This window comes from Canis lupus, chromosome 38 (genome assembly GCF_011100685.1).
Source record: "Canis lupus familiaris isolate Mischka breed German Shepherd chromosome 38, alternate assembly UU_Cfam_GSD_1.0, whole genome shotgun sequence".
In the NCBI taxonomy this organism is placed as follows: domain Eukaryota; kingdom Metazoa; phylum Chordata; class Mammalia; order Carnivora; family Canidae; genus Canis; species Canis lupus.
In genome coordinates, this window is record NC_049259.1 from 7,349,058 (window position 1) to 7,367,045 (window position 17,988).

Genomic DNA, 17,988 nt, shown 5'->3' on the forward strand with positions numbered 1-17,988 from the left:
CATTGAATACTTTAAACAAGATATTGGACACATCTGAAAAGTATTACAAATGAGAAAGCAACATAATATGTATTTGTGGTCCTGAATAATGCTGTTAAAATCAGTCCATGATTTTTCTAATGAGATCAGAAAGCTTGTATATCATGTCTTAACTGTGCATGAAGCAATCAGATTCTGAAAAGACACTTCCACAGAAAACTACAAATCAGCCAAAGAAAAATTAAAAATCATCTCTTAGTGGATTTTTGAAATGCATGACACCTTGTCTTCATATTTATAATAGTATAAAGAATTGAATTAGCATTAATATCAGTGAAAAAATAATGAGTACTTTCTATCCCGGTATCATTCTAAAATAAGAAAATATGTCTATGTGTAGTTTGATGACAGAAAGGATAATCAGTCAGGAAGAGCACTTAGTGGTCAAATAAACATTAACTATATGAATGAAGAAATTAAAAATATTTATTACTATAGGTGATTCTCAGTTTTTATATTTTACATTTCAACTAAAACAACATTTGCCAAAGCCAAATGTATGACATCTTTAGATATAGACATTTACATGCAACACACATCTAAAATTAAATATTTCCCTAAAGTAGAGACATATGTATAACTTATGAGCATAATCTTATTTGAATAATACAGTATGAAATGATTCAATGAGACTTGGAACAAGAACATGCTCAATGGGGGAACACTTTCTTTATAGGAGACAATGTAGCAGATACATGAGTCTCCAGGGTTTGGACTCCTTGCTTCTTTACCTCCTCTCATTTCTAATTTCTATCCCACTCCTGAAAGTCCAAAAATGAAACCTAAATACAGCTGGGATAAATCTTCCCTGGGCCTCATTCAAACCACTGACTGCCCACTACTTTAGTACTTTAGTAGTAATTTCTGTTAGCAGGTTAGATGTTCCTAGCCCCAGTCTGGAGTTAGGTAGAATCTGGTCATGGTTCTGTGACTGTTAGAAATGTGTTCCACAAAAAAAATAAAATAAAATAAATAAAAATAAAAAAGAGGAAATGTGTTCCACTTACAGTAGCATGTTCATATTTACTTAAAAATGAGCCCAAACATGGATCCTATTATCAGTTTTCGATGTGGATTATGTTTAACTTGGAAATTCTATATAAGTGAATCTGTTCCCCAGGGTTTCTGTTTCTGGCTTATCACTAGAAGTGATACATTGTTTATTCTCAAACCCAGGGTTGTAACCGCAGAACAGATGACTGCCCTCTCCTATTATAAGAACAGGACCACTTCTCTATAACTGAGAAAAAAAGAATCTTCATCATTATGAAAAATGTATTCTGAATATATGGATATCTGAGCATTAATTTGTTTACATCTAGAAAAAAATATCCAAACTAGGTATTTGGTCTAACTATTGGCTTAACTTCTATTCAACTTGAGAGTCTTATGAATCATTCTATAAAACATTGTTATTACTCTTTTACTTCCTTTCTATTATGTAATAGGTTTTTCTGATTATGAATGGAATTAAGTCAAATGGAAGGCTTTACAGAATACACTGACAGATATAGTAGGTGTTGTTAAAATGTTAAGTTTTCATTTACACTTTTAAAATCCTTTGACATGATGCATTTTATTTTAAAGATGTACCTATTTGTTAAAAGTAAGCATGTTATATCTTAAAAGCAGACTACAAATTGGCCATCAAAATGAGCAAAATTAATTTTCTTTACAACCAAATGGCAACATCTGACTTTACATCCTGAAACTCAGTACAGGTAAATGAGCGTGATCGTCTTCTAAGATTTGTTGGTCTCTGAGGTCTTCCTTCTATCAAGTCTAAATAGATGTCAGATTTCAGAAAACGTGTGTAACTGTCTTGTTCCATAAGCTGATACACTCTGCTTTGTGCAGCATCAAAACTATGTAAGGTAGGTTGGGTGATGCTTTTAGTAATGACTTCTTTGGTATGAAAATCAAGGTTAACCTGGAATGATAATAATAAAAAAGTATGATTATGGTCAATCTACTTAAGTAAACACTTTTGAAAAACAGTGCGGGATTGATCCAGTGCTGGAATGGGCATAATGCATCTAGATGCTTGTGTGTTTGTTGTTGTTTTTTTTTTGTTTGTTTGTTTTGTTTTTTGTTTTTTGGTCATAAATCTTGGGATCCAATGGTTTATTCTGGGCTGGCATTTCATCTAGCTCTTCTCTTTTTATAATCCTGGCCCTTTTCACTCTCTGCTAATTTAGAATAATGAAACATTGTAAATATCATACAGACCTTTAGGTTAAATCATTTTCAAAGTGGAAACTTAAAACTTCATAGAAATTAAATTATTTTGAATGAGGGTAAACAGTGAGTTTGGGGCATATTTGGGATTTCAGTGTGGGGCTTTTGTTTTATTTCCATGCTCTTTTCATTTTATTATGATGCTTTCTTACCATCAAGTATGTGCTGAAAATGGATGTCTTTTAAAGATAAAAAATTCTTTAATGCTTTTTATCAAAGCATTACTGCTATATCTGATTCTGATAGAGGTAAGTTTTCAGTTAGGATTCCTTCTTTTTCCCTCATGAATAACACCATACAACTAGCTGTTTATAAATAAAATCTGTGTATAAAAGTGGCCATGGGAAAAACAGAATAATGTATTGAAACACAGAACAGATTGAATCATATTGAAACAAGAAAAAACAGTCATCATTCCATGTGAAATGATATCCACATAGACAATGCTACTTTATGGACAATACTAATTTATAGTGAAACATAAATTTTAATAGTGATAGACTACCAGTTCTACCACTCCAGTGAAGAAACACTATTTATTGAATGCATAATAAAGATACAGAAACTCTATTTAAATTATTTTTGAGGGTAATCAGGTAATATTTGCTAGTTTTATAGTTTTAGTATTTGTGTCACAAAGTTATCTCACATTGAGCTTGCAATCAAAGAAAATCACAACTGTTTTTTTCACTTGAACCTTGTTAAATTAGATTTCCCTCATCTATCAATTATAAAATTTTTTTTAGTCAAAGAGAATCAAATTATCAAAGAGAATAATTATTTTGGGATAATCAAAACTTTGCATAGGTAGATGTGCTCACACATAATGGTACATTATACAAACTTTTCAATTTGTCTTGCCTTCCTCACATATAGAAATCATTAGTTTTGATGGCACATTGCTTATGCTTAGATGATTAATATGGATAAGTGAATGAATCTAAATGTTGCAAGTAATTGTATTCATTCTTAGTGTAGAATAAAAATAACCCCAAGGAATGACTTCAATTATAATTTTGCTTCCATGGCAAAGCCTTAAATGCATTCTGTTTGTATGTAGGAATTTACATAAATACTCATTTTTGCTTCAATAAAATCTTGACCTTTCTTGTAGAATGTATGAAGATACCAATTTAATAAAGGCAGACTCTCTTAAAAATTTTTCATGGAGTTTTAAATTTTTATAATCATCTTTACTATACCTCTTGTGGAGCATCGGTCTGTATAAATTTCTCATATATTGCTTTTGCTTTAGGGATAATTTGTTGAGGGTCTTTGCTTCTCTTGAATTCTTCACAGGCTATCCAAAATTCAATGTTTTCCTCGCTGAATTCAGTTTTAAGAAATCTGGTAAAGGTCTCCAGTCCATCTACCAAGAAAAGAAATTATATATCTTAACTATACAATATTAATGCTGAGGAATTATACTACTTGATATTTTTTTCGACCAAATATTTATTTAAATTCAAGTTAGTTAACATGCAGTGTAATATTTGTTTCTGGTATAGAATTTAGTGATTCATCACTTAAATACGACAGCCAGTGCTCATCACAACAAGTGCCTTCCTTAATATCCATCACCTATCCATCCCCTCACTCACCTCCTCTTCTGTAAAGTAGTACTTGATATTAAAGTATAACTGCTGATATTAACAGAATAGCTATGTCTTCCCTCTAATATAGTGAAGTAATACATATCTGCATAATATACATGAGAGATCTCATATAAATTAGCTTTAATCTTCACAATTATGAAAGGTAAGTGTCATTCTTGTTGAAATGAGGCCAGTATCATATGTAGAACTGGGTAAGAGGGACAAATCCCTGCTCAGGACTTTGTTTTGGGTATCTTTCAGGTCCCTCAATGTCTTTCTCAGGGGTGTGGGGGTTATTCTACAGAGCCAGGAAACTATTCCACCTATTATCTACAACTGGATAACACCTGTATCAGTGTAAGTAACCCAGAGAATGATCTGAGGCCTGGCAGAAAAGACTCCACACCTAAATATAGAGAAGAGGCCATGTTGAAAAGGGTAGGAAGGGCAGAGACACAGTTGGGAGCCAAATGGACCCATGAGACTCTCTGCAGGAGGAAGGGATACTGCACGCACACAGAAAGTAGCAAAAACAGACCCCCGTGCCAAGCACCCCAAGCTCAGCCACAACAGTAAAACACATAACACACATAGGAGACACCTGAAATCAGGTTCTGGTGAACAGGGGAGATTTCATTACAAGGCACCATAGGACTTCTTCATAAGGCCACTACTTTCAAGAGCAAATGTAGCTGACTTTTCTAACATAGAAACAGGCACAGAGAGTTAGATAAAATGAAGAGACAGAGGCATATGTCTCTAAAGAACAGGACAAATGAGAAAAATAGGGAACTCAGCAACACTACCAAGTGTAATAACTTTTTCATTATATGAATCCCAGAAGAAAAAGAGAAAGAAAGAGGGGCAGAATATTTATTTGAAGAAATAATAGCTGGGAATTTTCCAAATCTGAGGAAGGAAACAGAAATCCAGATCCAGGAGGCACAGAGAGCCTCCAATAAAATCAACCCAAGGAGGTCCACACCAAGACACAAAGTCATTAAAATGGCAAAAAGTGGAGATAAAGAGAGAATCTTAAAAGCAGCCAAAGAAAAGAAAACAGTTACAATACAAGGGAAACCCCATTAGTCTATTGGCTGATTTTTCAGCAGAGATTTTACAGACCAGGATAAAGTGGCATGATATCTCAAAGTGCTAAAAGAAAAAACCTGCAACCAAGAATACTCTATACAGCAAGGCTATCATTTTGAATAGAAGGAGCAATACAGAGATGTTAAGACAAACAAAAGTTAAATGTCTAAGTAAAATAAAATTAAAACAAAACACTTCTTTATGTTTTTAATGGGTAAATAGTTAAATAAATGGTGGTATATCATTATCTTATTTGTGATATTTTACTAGAGTTGACCCTTGAACAATTCAGATTTGAACTGCACCTGTGAATATGTTACCTTACATGGGAAAAGGAGCTTTGCAGATGTGAGTATGGTTAGGGACCATGAAATGGGGAAAGTAGCCTGAATTATCTAGGTGAATAATCTAATCCAGTCTAAGTGTATGACTCCTGAAATGTGGAGGAGTAAGACAGAGGAGTGGTTCGAGAGATACAACACGAGGACTGTTACTGACTTTGAGGATGGAAGAAGATGGTCATGAGCCAAAAAATGCAGGTGGCTTCTAGAAGGTGCAAATGGTCAGGAGTTTAGATTCAGAGAGACAATGGAAACCTCATTCCAAAACTGCAAAGAACTGAGTTTTACTAAAAATCTGAATGGACAGGGAAGGAATTCTCCCCTAGACCCTTCAGAAGGGACAATAACCTTGATTTTTTTCCCCCAATAGGACCTATACTGTACTTCTGACCTACAGAACTGTAAGGTTGTAGATTTGTGTTAAGTCACTAAAGTTATGGTAATTTGTTATAGCAGCAATGAGAAACTAATACAAATCCTCAAAGTATGCTTTACATTTCACCATTTATTTCTCCTAATATATACAATTTGTCCTCTTTGCCATGAAGCACCATTTTTAATGTTGTAAACAATTTTTAAAAATATATTAGAGATACAGGAACAGAAAATGACATGACAACCTATAGACATTTCCAAAGTATTGCATATGTGATGACTTCCACTACCATGACAAAAGAATCATGCAGCTCTATTCAACTGCTTCTTCCATTAGCATTTTCTTTTTTTTTTTCCATTAGCATTTTCACTAGAATAAGGGGGGATTTTTTTTCCTCATAAATTAACCCTGAGTACCAGGTGTTAATGGTTAAACGTTTATGAAGAAACTAGGAAGACAGACAAAGGTCAAGCTTACAAAAATTTGAGAAGCTCTATTTAAAACTGACAAGCCAGAACTTGTCTGCAGTCATTAGATGCTAATAAGATAATTCCTGATTAAACACAACTTTTTTTTTTTTTTTAAGATTTTATTTATTTATTCATCAGAGACACACAGAGAGAGAGGCAGAGAGAGAAGCAGGCTCCATGCAGGGAGCCTGACATGGGACTGGATCCTGAGTCTCCAGGATCGTGCCCTGGGCTGAAGGCAGCGCTAAACTGCTGAGCCAGCCCAGCTTCCCCAGAAGGGAAATTTAAATGGGAAATGATTCTTTGAAGCATTTTGATACACAGAAGATTTTCCCCAAATACCTGAAAAATGTATATGTTTCAAAGTCAAAATAAAATGCCTGCAATCTTGCAATGAGATAATAGTCTGTTCTAGGTTAAACCTAGTTTGGAAAGAGGAAATTAAGTATAAGTATTATGGAGTCTGTGAATAAAGTTACATTGACCAGAGAGAAGGAAAAAACTTTTCTGATTTCAACTTATTCTATCCATATGTCATGTATAAGTATGATCGATCAGTTTTTAAATGCCAAATTATTCTTAAATTGAATTAATAAATTTCATAATTTGGGGAGAATATGATCATTATTTTTCCTATTAATAGATCTCAATTATAATAAAGTGTTTTTGCACTAAGCATCTAAAAGAAATCACCCATATGCCAGACAACTGAAATTGTTACATATTAAAAATAACTTTCTTCACCTATCTTTTGTTTATGAAACACCTAGTATGAATATGAGGATTGTATTATACTGAAAATGCAATAGTATTCATTATAATAGAAGTTTTGAGTGTTTGCTAAGGTCTTGGCACATTGCCTTATATAGGCACAGTTCCATTTAATTTTCATGTCAACCCTATTGAGTAACCCATTTTTACAGATGAAGAAGTTGAGGTTCCAAGAGTGAAGCTGCCCTAAATTTATAGCTGGTAAAATACAATGCATAATGTTGAACCCAGATATATTTTGTTCAAAGTTATAAACTGCCATCAAAGAGCAAAGTCTTTACTTCTGAGGAATATGAAGGTTAATGGATGGGCAAGAGAGGCATTTATATACTAAAAGCTAAGTAAGGACATTTTGGTGGTTATTTCTTTTGTTTGGAGGAGCAGAGGAAAATCAACTTGCATGGAATTCAAATAGAAGTCTCTCAAAAAAAAATAACATAAATGTTTTTTAATATATAGCCCTTTATTAGTTCACAAAACATGACTGTAAACTATGTCCCAGCCATTGTGCTCTGGAATATCATGCAAAAGGCCTTTTTTACCATAATTAGTCTTGAGTTTGATACAAACCTTCGGAATGAAACCATAGCACCAATATTAGGGAGAGTACTATGTGCTGAAAGTGCTTATAATGGGTTAATCAAAGAAAATGGATCTTGTTTGCATAATATGAATATAATAAAGAAGACTAAATACTGATTCAAGAAATGAATTAATGGGGATCCTTGGGTGGCTCAGTGGTTTAGTGCCTGTCTTTGGCCCAGGGTGTGATCCTGGAATCCCGGGATCAAGTCCTGAGTTGGGCTCCCTGCATGGAGCCTGCCTCTCCCTTTGCCTGTGTCTTTGACTCTCTCTCTCTCTGTTTCTCATGGATAAATAAATAAAATCTTTTTTTTTAAAGAAATGAATTAATAATAAATGAGAATAGTTCATTTATTTAAAAGTTTAAGTAAATTACTTTTTAAAAAGTAATATGCAATGTTGTGCAAGATTATCACAGCACATTAGTTACTTCCTGTTTCTTTTACCCACTTTGGGCGGCTATATTAAGTCAGGTCACAATGGAACCATTTCGTACACAGAAGGAGTCACTTACCAGACAGTTCTTTAGAAGGCAGCAGTGGTGATTGCAGCTGCCAAAAGTGCTTGATGGAACCTGGGTTTAGAATTCACACTGGAAGAAGCTGGCTCAATGTGTCATACAAATATGAAACGCTTGTGATTGCATGTTTCTAAATTGAAACTCTGGCATCTGTTGGAAAATTTTTCTGATGCCAAGAAACCAAATGAAACAAAAAGTCAAGAAACTCTCAAGTTGGAAACCCAAGTACAGTATTACTAGGTTGCATGTTTTCCCTTTAATGTTTAGCTTCATAGTTCTTGACCTGACACAGAATGTTGTAGTTACTTTTGTAATAATGATTTATTTATGTGATCCATTTAAAATTTAGACTGGATTTTACTTACTTTTATTCTGAGACAGATTAAGAAACTATTTGTTATGGGTTAGCTCAATTCAGAAATTTAACTTGTAGAACACTGGAATCCCTTATTTTGCAGAAAATCAGTAACTGAAAATTGGGAAGGGCAAGTTGAAAAGCCACAAGGTAAAAAGTGTAAGGAGAAGTACTCATTTCCTTCCCCAAAAGTTAAGTGCTCATTTCCTTGCAGCCTTTACTCAAAGGCACTAGTATTTTCCACAGTATAATCAGTTTATATTTTTAAAGCAAGCGGGTGCAATGACTTACATATTCTACTTCTCTCAACTATTATGAATTATTCTCAGGATTAAGTTTAGTAGAACCACAATACAGGTTACAAAAAAGTCCAGGTAAATATTCATTAATGAAAATGTCAAAAATATTGGAATTATTTGCAATGACTGGAAAAAAAGGATACACAGGAAAATACACAGTTATGTAGTAGTTGGAAGATTTTCTTATCGATAGAGACTCTGCAGGAAATAACAGCCCCTTTCACATCACATCAATTATTAATTGAAGATGCGATGGTTAGAAAATCTTTATTCATAATCAATTACTCTTCCATATTCTAGGTGTGTGCCTACAAAATCCCTGCAAAACTTCTGATAAAGTTTACAAGCAACTAAATAAGTTCAAAGTCTGACCTGTTATTTCTCACAAATCTTGTTTCGCTCAACTATAAAAGGCTGTCATCCCCTTGCTAATATGGAATAAAATCTAGAGATCTGTGGCTCATTCTTTTCCTTCATCTCTTATCTCTTCATCATCTCACTTTATAATACATGCACAGTCAGTCACCAAGGTCATTTGTTTTCTTTCCAAAATAGCCCTTACCTTGAGGTTAGCTTTTATATTTGTGACAATCTTGCAGGGAGTCGACATTGCATGTATAGAATTCTATTTTTCTGTCCATCAGAGTTTTCTAACAATCTCTTTCAAAATTTGTCCGTAACTTGATTTCCCAATGTGTTCATTCCCTACTCCACCCTAGTGAAAGTGAAATGCTTGCTTTTCCAAGTTACACCAAAATCTCTTATTTCCCTTGTCATTCTCCTGCCTCTTTATTGGCTCAGGAATATTTTTCCTTCCGCCTGTTGAAATCTTGCACTCATCTATTTAATCTCTTTTAATAATTTCTAAAAGGCTACACAATACATTGCAAGTTATATAGCATTTTTATAACTAGCTAATTATTTTCAAACATATATTGTTCAGCAACATTATCATGCATGTATACAAAAACACATATATGCTTAAGTGTAATATGCATATAAATATAATTTTATTGGAATTGACTAATTTTATATTGATAAAGTCAATCAATAAGACTAATAACTAAAATTAGTTGAAATTGATGATTATGAAACACAGATATAATCTGATATTGATTTTTTATTTATTCATAATTTTTGTTTCTATTAAATATAGCATTAGAAATTATTGATTTCTATATATGTGGTTAAATTATAGATTTTTATGGTTCATTTACAATTTCAGACAAATTTGTCAAATGGTGATGATGAAAAAAATGTATCCTAATATCTGTAAAGAAACAAATGAGGAACATTTTATTTCTGAGTAGGTCTAGATTTATTGAAAAGTTATGAAGATAGTGCAGTTTTCTTACATCCTACAACCAGTTTCCTCCTATTATTAACATCTTACATTGGTAAGGTATATATGTTATACTTGATAAACAAATATTTATACACTGTATTAACTAAAGCCCATACTTTGGTTAGATTTTCTTCGATTTTATCTTCTGTTCTTTTTAATTTTTAAAAGAGTTAAAACTATGTTTGAATATTGAGATTTGGATAAAATAGTAGGATTATCAAAACACTCCATGGATTCTGTTGGTTCTGTGAAATATAACAAACCCATGCTCTTTCCGTTTTAATCTCATCTATTGTCTGTCATCCCAAGACACTCTTCCTTTTTCAAATTGTTTCTCAACAAAGAATTACTTTCTTTTTAACTCCCTAAATAAGTTGCACTGATTACTGCCCCATGCCTATGTTGGCTCTTCACTTGGATGGTCTCTCTTCTTGTCCAGCTAGTGAATTTTGTTTAATCCCCTAATATCTAGAGTAAGAACCATCTATTCTGTGGCTCTATTTCTAAAGATGCTAATAATCAGCATACACTGCTTTTAATATCAGCCATTTTTGTCAAACTAAATACTCAAATTTCTATTTTATTTTGATTTTATATTTTGTTTGATTTCTCATTGCACTTCCCATCTGAATAATTTAATACAATCTCTATCTCCTTTATATAGACATGACATACAGAATTTGAGAAACTTACTCATTTAACCAAAGGGGAATTCTGTAAAATTTGATAGAATAAGGTCTTTCTTGGGGTGTGTGTGTATGTGTGTGTGTGTGTATACTAATGAGTATAAGATCTTTCCTTCTTCTTCTTTTTTTTTTTGTTTGCCTGGAGTCAAGACAGTGGAAATGAGCTGAATTCAACCACTGCAAACAAAAGACTTTTTTAGCTGATTATTTTAAGCTTTATAATTTAATATTATAATAAGCTTTGCAATTAAAAATAATTGGATTTTGAGGGGGATTGATTAAAAGAATACTGGTAACATAATTTTTTGTGAATTCGATATAATTTAATTAGCACTTTGATCAAGAGCAATGATAATAATGTCCAAGTGGGTCAGTGCTGACTTTTGTTATCATGTTGAACCCTCTTGATTCAAACTGCTGCTATTTTATAGCTCTTTAATATTTCCACCAGCAGAGAAAAAAGAGAGAGCAGCAGATTTAATTTTTTCCACCCAGTTTTGACTACTTGTAAAACGGAATGATTACAGAATGCCAAGGGAAAATTTTCTGTAGGTCTAATTATCCTCACTGAATATTTCTTCTCTCTGTATGGGTCATGAGAGTATGATGAATAGATTAGGTACCAATTTACTAAGTTCAACAAATAAGTACAACTTATATGTTTCTTTAAATTGAAATTTCATCTTTTAAGTAATTTTACCCAGTTGGGAATAAACTGAAAAATAGAAAAAGATTCTTAAATTTATTGTTGATAATTATTATTTTTCTTAATAGAAGTACTAATTTACATTTGTGTAGTGTTAGTTATTGGTTTCTTATTCATCTCATTTAATCCTGAGAGAAATCCATTCCTATTGGAGCTAAAGACATTGTTATCTCCATTTACAGTTGAAGAAGCTAAAAGTCAGAGGTATTAGGAAGCTTAGCTAAGATTATGTAGCAGAGGAAAACCAGAATTCAGCCCTCAAAGGAACCTGGGCTACCTTTTTCCTAGCAACAAATTTGGTTATATTATTTGAGCAGTTAATATTTATCAGGTGATGTGCTGGGTTTGAGCATCCACATATGAAAAGATATCTGTTTCCTTACAATAAACTGTCAAATTAAAAAAAATAATAAAAAGAGTAATAATCTAGACAACCTGTCCTCTGACTCATGCTTTATCATAGTTTGAACAAACAAGAAGTCAATATTTGTCCTCATGTTCTACTTCATCTACAGAGCTTCATCTTAAATACCCATCTGATTCTCAACTCTTCAATGAAATTCTGCTTTAAAAATAGATAATTGATATGAAGGGTGAAATATTTACAAAATTTGAGAAAAAGTATTTTCAAGAGGGTTTCCTGAATTTCGAATAAAAGAACTACTTTAGGGCAGTTCCTGTGGCTCAGCGGTTTAGCGCCGCCTTCCAAACCGGGTGTGACCCTGGAGTCCCCAGATGGTTTCCCACATCGGGCTCCCTGCATGGAGCCTGCTTCTCCCTCTGCCTGTGTCTATGCCTCTCTCTCTCTCTCATGAATAAATAAATAACTTAAAAAAGTACTACTTTAGATTTTAGATCACTTAACAATAAAAATAACACGGATAATCGGGTACTTAAAAACCAAGGATTTCATTCAAAAATCAATAAATTAAAACATTTGAAACTATTAATCACAGCACAAAGAGATAATATTATTTCAACCACAATTATTATTTTTTAGTAAAATCAAAATATTGGGGATCCCTGGGTGGCGCAGCGGTTTGGCGCCTGCCTTTGGCCCAGGGCGCGATCCTGGAGACCCGGGATCGAATCCCACGTCAGGCTCCCGGTGCATGGAGCCTGCTTCTCCCTCCTCCTGTGTCTCTGCCTCTTTCTCTCTCTCTATGTCTATCATGAATAAATAAATAAATCTTTAAAAAAATAAATAAATAAAATAAAATCAAAATATTTAAAAAATATTTGCCATTTGTTGACTATTCTATAATTTAGTTATTTCTTTTGATCAGAAACTTGGATTGCTGTAAATTACTAATCAGACTACATTTTTATGACAGCCTGCTTTGTAGAGTTACATGCATACTTTGCATAATTTTCTATTAAGACATAAAGCATTTGGGAAAAAGACCACTAACCTTTATGAGAAAGCAGTTTATCAAATGATTCACCCCATATCACTGCTTCTTCAGGGGAGACTCTGTTCAAGAAACAAAATGTTTATAAAGGAGTATGCAGAAATTCTGTTTATGGATCTGCTCGAACGAACATATGCTGTAACACTGCTCTTCTCAGCCATAGGGTTTTTTTTTTATTATTATTATGTAATGAAAGTTGTATTTATATTGAAAACTTCAAAAATATTGGTCAACATTTTTATTGATTTTTTCCTCTCAAACAATATGTTAAAATAACATTAAGTATTTTCTCATGAGTGTATGAATTACTTTATTTGAAACTAATCATATGGGGACACCTGGGTAGCTCAGTGGTTGAGCATCTGCCTTTGGCTCAGATCATGATCCCAGGTCCTGGTATAGAGTCCTGCATCAGATCCCAGCAGGGAGCCTGCTTCTCCCTCTGCCTGTGTCTCTGCCTTTTTCCTGTGTCTCTTGTGAATAAATAAGTAATATCTTAAAAAAAGAAAATTAATCATGTGTTATGTTAAGAACAAAGAAAAAGAAATCAATTATCTTTTTTTTTCTTGAGAAAACTATTTATCTCTGCATATCCAGTTTATTTCAGCAAATAGAAGAACCTAACTGATAATATCTTGTAGTCAAATATTTTAAACTGCAATTTCCTTTAAGCTCTCACCACGTAATGCAGCAATTTTTTTTAAACAGATACAGGAAGTTTGGCTAATGAAGCTCTAAAGGGATAAAATATATATTTAAAAAGTTGTAATACAACAAATATTTTATAGTTATAATTTACAAAGTTGTTTATATTTGTCTTTGATCTTTTATTGGTCATTTTTCATTTGGAAGAATTTTTATTATCCTAGTATATAAGGCCACTTAATTTTCTGTTTGAATTAAAGAAATGGCTAAAAATGACAAAACTTTCCTTCTCATGCTTTTTTGCCTTTATTCCTAAAGGCACTTTTTCCAAACCACTAAGGAAAGAGATGACTAGGTCTCCTCTATGACAATATTACACGGTGAAAACTCTTAATTTAATGAGTATTTCATCAGTTTATAAGAAGTAAAATATATCATTTAAAATTGGCAGGTATATAATTTTAAAAGAGCATCTTTAAATTTTTATAAGGTTATTTAATTCAAGCTATTAAAGTGGTTTAATTTTATGGAATATTCTTACTTTTTTGAAATGAGATCTCTAACCTTCCTTATATTACTGTATAATTTCCAATAAAATGGAAATCCCTAATTTCCTCTTTCTTAAACCTTTAATGATAGAATCAGCAAAAATCTTCCTTCAAATAATTAAAAGTTATTCACCTTGTTTCTCTGGCCAAGTGCCCAGATCTACTGAAGTGGGTTTCTTCATGAAACTCAGGTTTCTGCACGAGAAGACTTAGCCTATTTCTTTTTTCCTTAGCTCTGTAACAAAAAAGGCATTAGCTTCAGGACAAGTTGGATGACAATTAAAATCTTTCCTTCTGACTGTCAAACAAATTTGGGATTGGTAATTACCTGAACATCCCTTCTCACCCACCATCTACTTCCCACACACACTCAATGACTCAATGGTTTTCCTGGTGAATTTTATTCAGTCTGTGGAAGAATTAGGATAGCATATGGAAATATATTTTGTTTTTTCCCTGAGTGATTGTAAAGTATTTGAGATTATATTTCAATTAAGATTGTCACTAGTTCTTCTCTGTGTTAAAATTATTGTACTTTTTTCTAAAATAAAAGCACTTTAGATTTAACAGGTGTTTACTCCTAATTAAGAGACTTTTTTTTTCCCCAGTCGTAACAGTATATTCAGTATATTTTCAATCAGATATTTTAAAAACAAGTGCTAATAAATATTCAACATCAATCATGTTTTTAAAAGTATAAAGCTGATCATGATTTTACCTGATTTTGGCTTCTTTGCTTGTTTCTTCTTTTCCTGAACCATGTATTAACTTGAAAAAAGTTTTTTCTTTTGATTCGCACATATTTAATTGAGAAAAGAAAACCAATGATGTTTCCATCTTCTCTAAAATGAAGAGATGTCTAATTTATTACATCCTTCACCTGTCAATACTATTTCATAATTATTCATGGTACAATAAGTTATCATAACTCTGTTAGCAGTGCCTAAAAGAAAAACAAATAGAACCAAGAGCTGTGTTTCTGTCTCCACAAAAAAGTAGAACTGAGGAACTGAAGTACAATTTGGTCCTGAGTTGTTTAGGGAAATGATACTACAAATTTGCAAAATGACTGTTGGTCTCTAAGATAAAGACTAGTATTACCACAGTGCAACTTCTCTTTCTAGTTTGTGCAACCAGAATGGTGCTTTAATAGACCCAAATGACACTGTCATTTCCCACAGGAACTTTTTAAAAAGTTTTTAAATATGTATTGTGTATAGTAAAATATGTTGTGGTGAAGTACCACATTGAACATTAGGAGATAATTTTCCTTGTTCTTAACTTTTTATTTTTTTATTTTTATTTTTTTAAGATTTTTATTTATTTATTCATGAGTCACACCGAGAGAAAGGCAGAGACACAGGCAGAGAGAGGAGAAGCAGGCTCCATGCAGGGAGCCCGATGTGGGACTCAATCCCGGGTCTCCAGGATCACACCCTGGGCCAAAGGCTCAACCACTGAGCCACCCAGGCGTCCCTGTTCTTAATTTTTTTAAATTTATTTTAATGACAATGAATTAAGTAAATTACATTTAATTGACATACTGCTATATAATGTAAATTACATTTGCTTAACATCTTGTATCAAAATAAGAATATAGATCACGGGGTTTTATATTTGAAAGAGACTATAGAAAGCATTTCATTCAATAATTTTTAGACACAGGTTCATGGAATGATTTTAGATATTTAGGAAATTTCTATCAGTCCATGGTGAAAATGGGGAAAAAGACAATATATAAATTAAACAAAAAGATTTATTTATTTGAGAGTGAGAGAGAGAGCATGCCAGCAGGGAGAGGGGCAAACAGAGATGGAGAGAGAAAATCTTCAGACTCCCCGCTCAGTGCAGACCTATCATGGAGCTCAATCCCAGGACCCTGAGATCATGACCTGAGACAAAATCAAGAGTCAGATACCCAACCAACTGAGCTACCCATGTTCCCTGTAAATTTTTTTCTTAAACTCTATGTATGTTAATATGAAGGAATTCCTTATTTTGAATTTGACTTTCTCTTTTTTAATTGTTAAAATGTTGTTTTTGATGAAAGATATTAACTAGAGACGGCAGTTTGTATGTTTATTTTATGTCCTTATTAAAAATGAAATGGCAACTTGAAGTTGATTCAGCCTCCACTTCTTTTACTGTTTCATGACAACCAAATATCTAAGAAATACTGATACAGTCCATAACTCACATTTTGTAGAAAAGGAAACTAAGAATGATAGATACTAAGTGATTTATTCTTGCCAAGTCTCAGGAAGTCAGTGGAAGAGAAGATCTGGAATTATTAGAGGCTTTGAAAACCAGGAGCATGTGATTTAATCTTTTGAAGAGCTTTTGATCTCCAGGACTGACTAGTTTAATTCCTCTAAAATTGTAGATATTAAAAAACAAGTTAACAAATGTAAAAGAGACCTGTTTTATTTTTAGTCTGTTCAAGTTATTAATTTCAAGAAAATAGTTGTCAGGGCTACCGCCTAGGAGCTCAAAACATTTGCAGAACTGAAATTAAAGAATATTTAGTGTGTATTTATACACACTCCCTCCTGATTCTATAGCTTTTACTTTGAACTTATTTTTAAATTCACCTTGGATGAAGATTGACTGTAAAAAGACTATATCTGAAGTACCATATCCAGAGGAGAGACAGAAACTTACTGATGCTTTTCATAAGATTGGTTGAAATTGTGGACAAGATGTGCTACCAGCAAGCTGATAGAACTATGGTGAGAGAAACTGTGAAAATATGGACAAAAAATATGGAAACTGCATTAAAGGCCTGTATAAAGGCATGAAAAAGAATTAGAAGATATGTGGATTTATTCTTTGTGTATGCCAACAGGAGAGGAAGAAAAAAGGTGGCTGCAGCAGGGTGACCAGCTAATAATCACTCTTGTGCACAATTTTTTCTTAAATATGTATTTTAAGTGGGAACAAATTGTCTTTCATATCTACCTATATTTTATCATTTCCAGTTCTCTTCATTTCCAGTTCTTTTCATGTCTTGTACAAAAGTGCACAAGTCCATCTGGTACATTGTCCTTTAGTCTGACAACCTTCAACATTTTCTGTAGTGAAGGTCTGCTGAAAATAAATTTGCTCAGCTCTTGCTATCCTGAAAATCTCTCTCTTTCTCCTCTCTCTCTCTCTCTTTTTTTTTTGCTTTTAAGTTAGAAGGATGTTTTCACAGGATAGAATTTTAGGTTGACAGTTGCTTTTTTTTTTAGCATATTTTTAAGATATTACATTGTTGTCTTCTGGCCTCCATTATTCTTGTTAAGTCACTGACAGTTTGTTTAATAGTCTTACATTCGAATATAAGAGTGTGACTGCTTTTCAGATTTCTCCTTTATCTCTGATTTTTAAAGATTTGGTTAAGATAGAAGAGGTGTCCGTTCTACTTGGGATTTGTTGAACTTTCTGGATTTGTGGGTTTATAGTTTTTGCCAAAGTTGGAAACTTCTGGTGTTAGCTCTCCATTTTTTTTTGCCATTTCTCTCATTCTCAGAGACTCAAATTACAGATATATTTGACCCCTTGATGCAACGCCACGAATCACTTGGGAAATATTCAAATTTTTGCCTCTTTTCTCTTTGATTCTCAGACATTTTTCATTGCTATACCTTCACAGGAATATTCACTTTTTATTATTTCTTTTTTTATTTTTTGCCACAGTGCCTAATTTGTTGTTAAGCTTATCCAGTAATGTTTTTATTTCAGTTCTAGAGATTTTATTTTTTAATAATTTGATTATCTTCATTATGTTTTTTATGTATTATTCTTGAAGATGTTGAGAAAAACTATATTGAAGTTCTGAAAATTTCATCTCCGTGATCTGGGTCTTCTTTCATATTGATTTTCTTCTTCATGATGGCACATTTCCCCAATCCATCAGATGTCTAATAATTATTTATTGGATGCTGAACAGTTGAATTTTATGATGTTAAGTATCAGGATTTTGTTAG

At 32.8% G+C, this 17,988-nt stretch overlaps 1 protein-coding gene across 1 annotated transcript; it reads right to left on the bottom strand.

The window, feature by feature from the left end:
- Positions 1-443: 443 nt before the first annotated feature.
- Positions 444-15,135, bottom strand: RGS18 (regulator of G protein signaling 18). Its single transcript, XM_038586116.1, has 5 exons — positions 14,739-15,135; positions 14,154-14,255; positions 12,828-12,889; positions 3,480-3,646; positions 444-1,969 (listed from the first exon to the last, which is right to left on the bottom strand). The coding sequence occupies exons 1-5, from the start codon at positions 14,855-14,857 to the stop codon at positions 1,712-1,714; spliced, it is 708 nt and encodes a 235-aa protein (XP_038442044.1). The 5' UTR covers positions 14,858-15,135; the 3' UTR covers positions 444-1,711.
- Between the last annotated feature and the right edge of the window lie 2,853 nt (positions 15,136-17,988).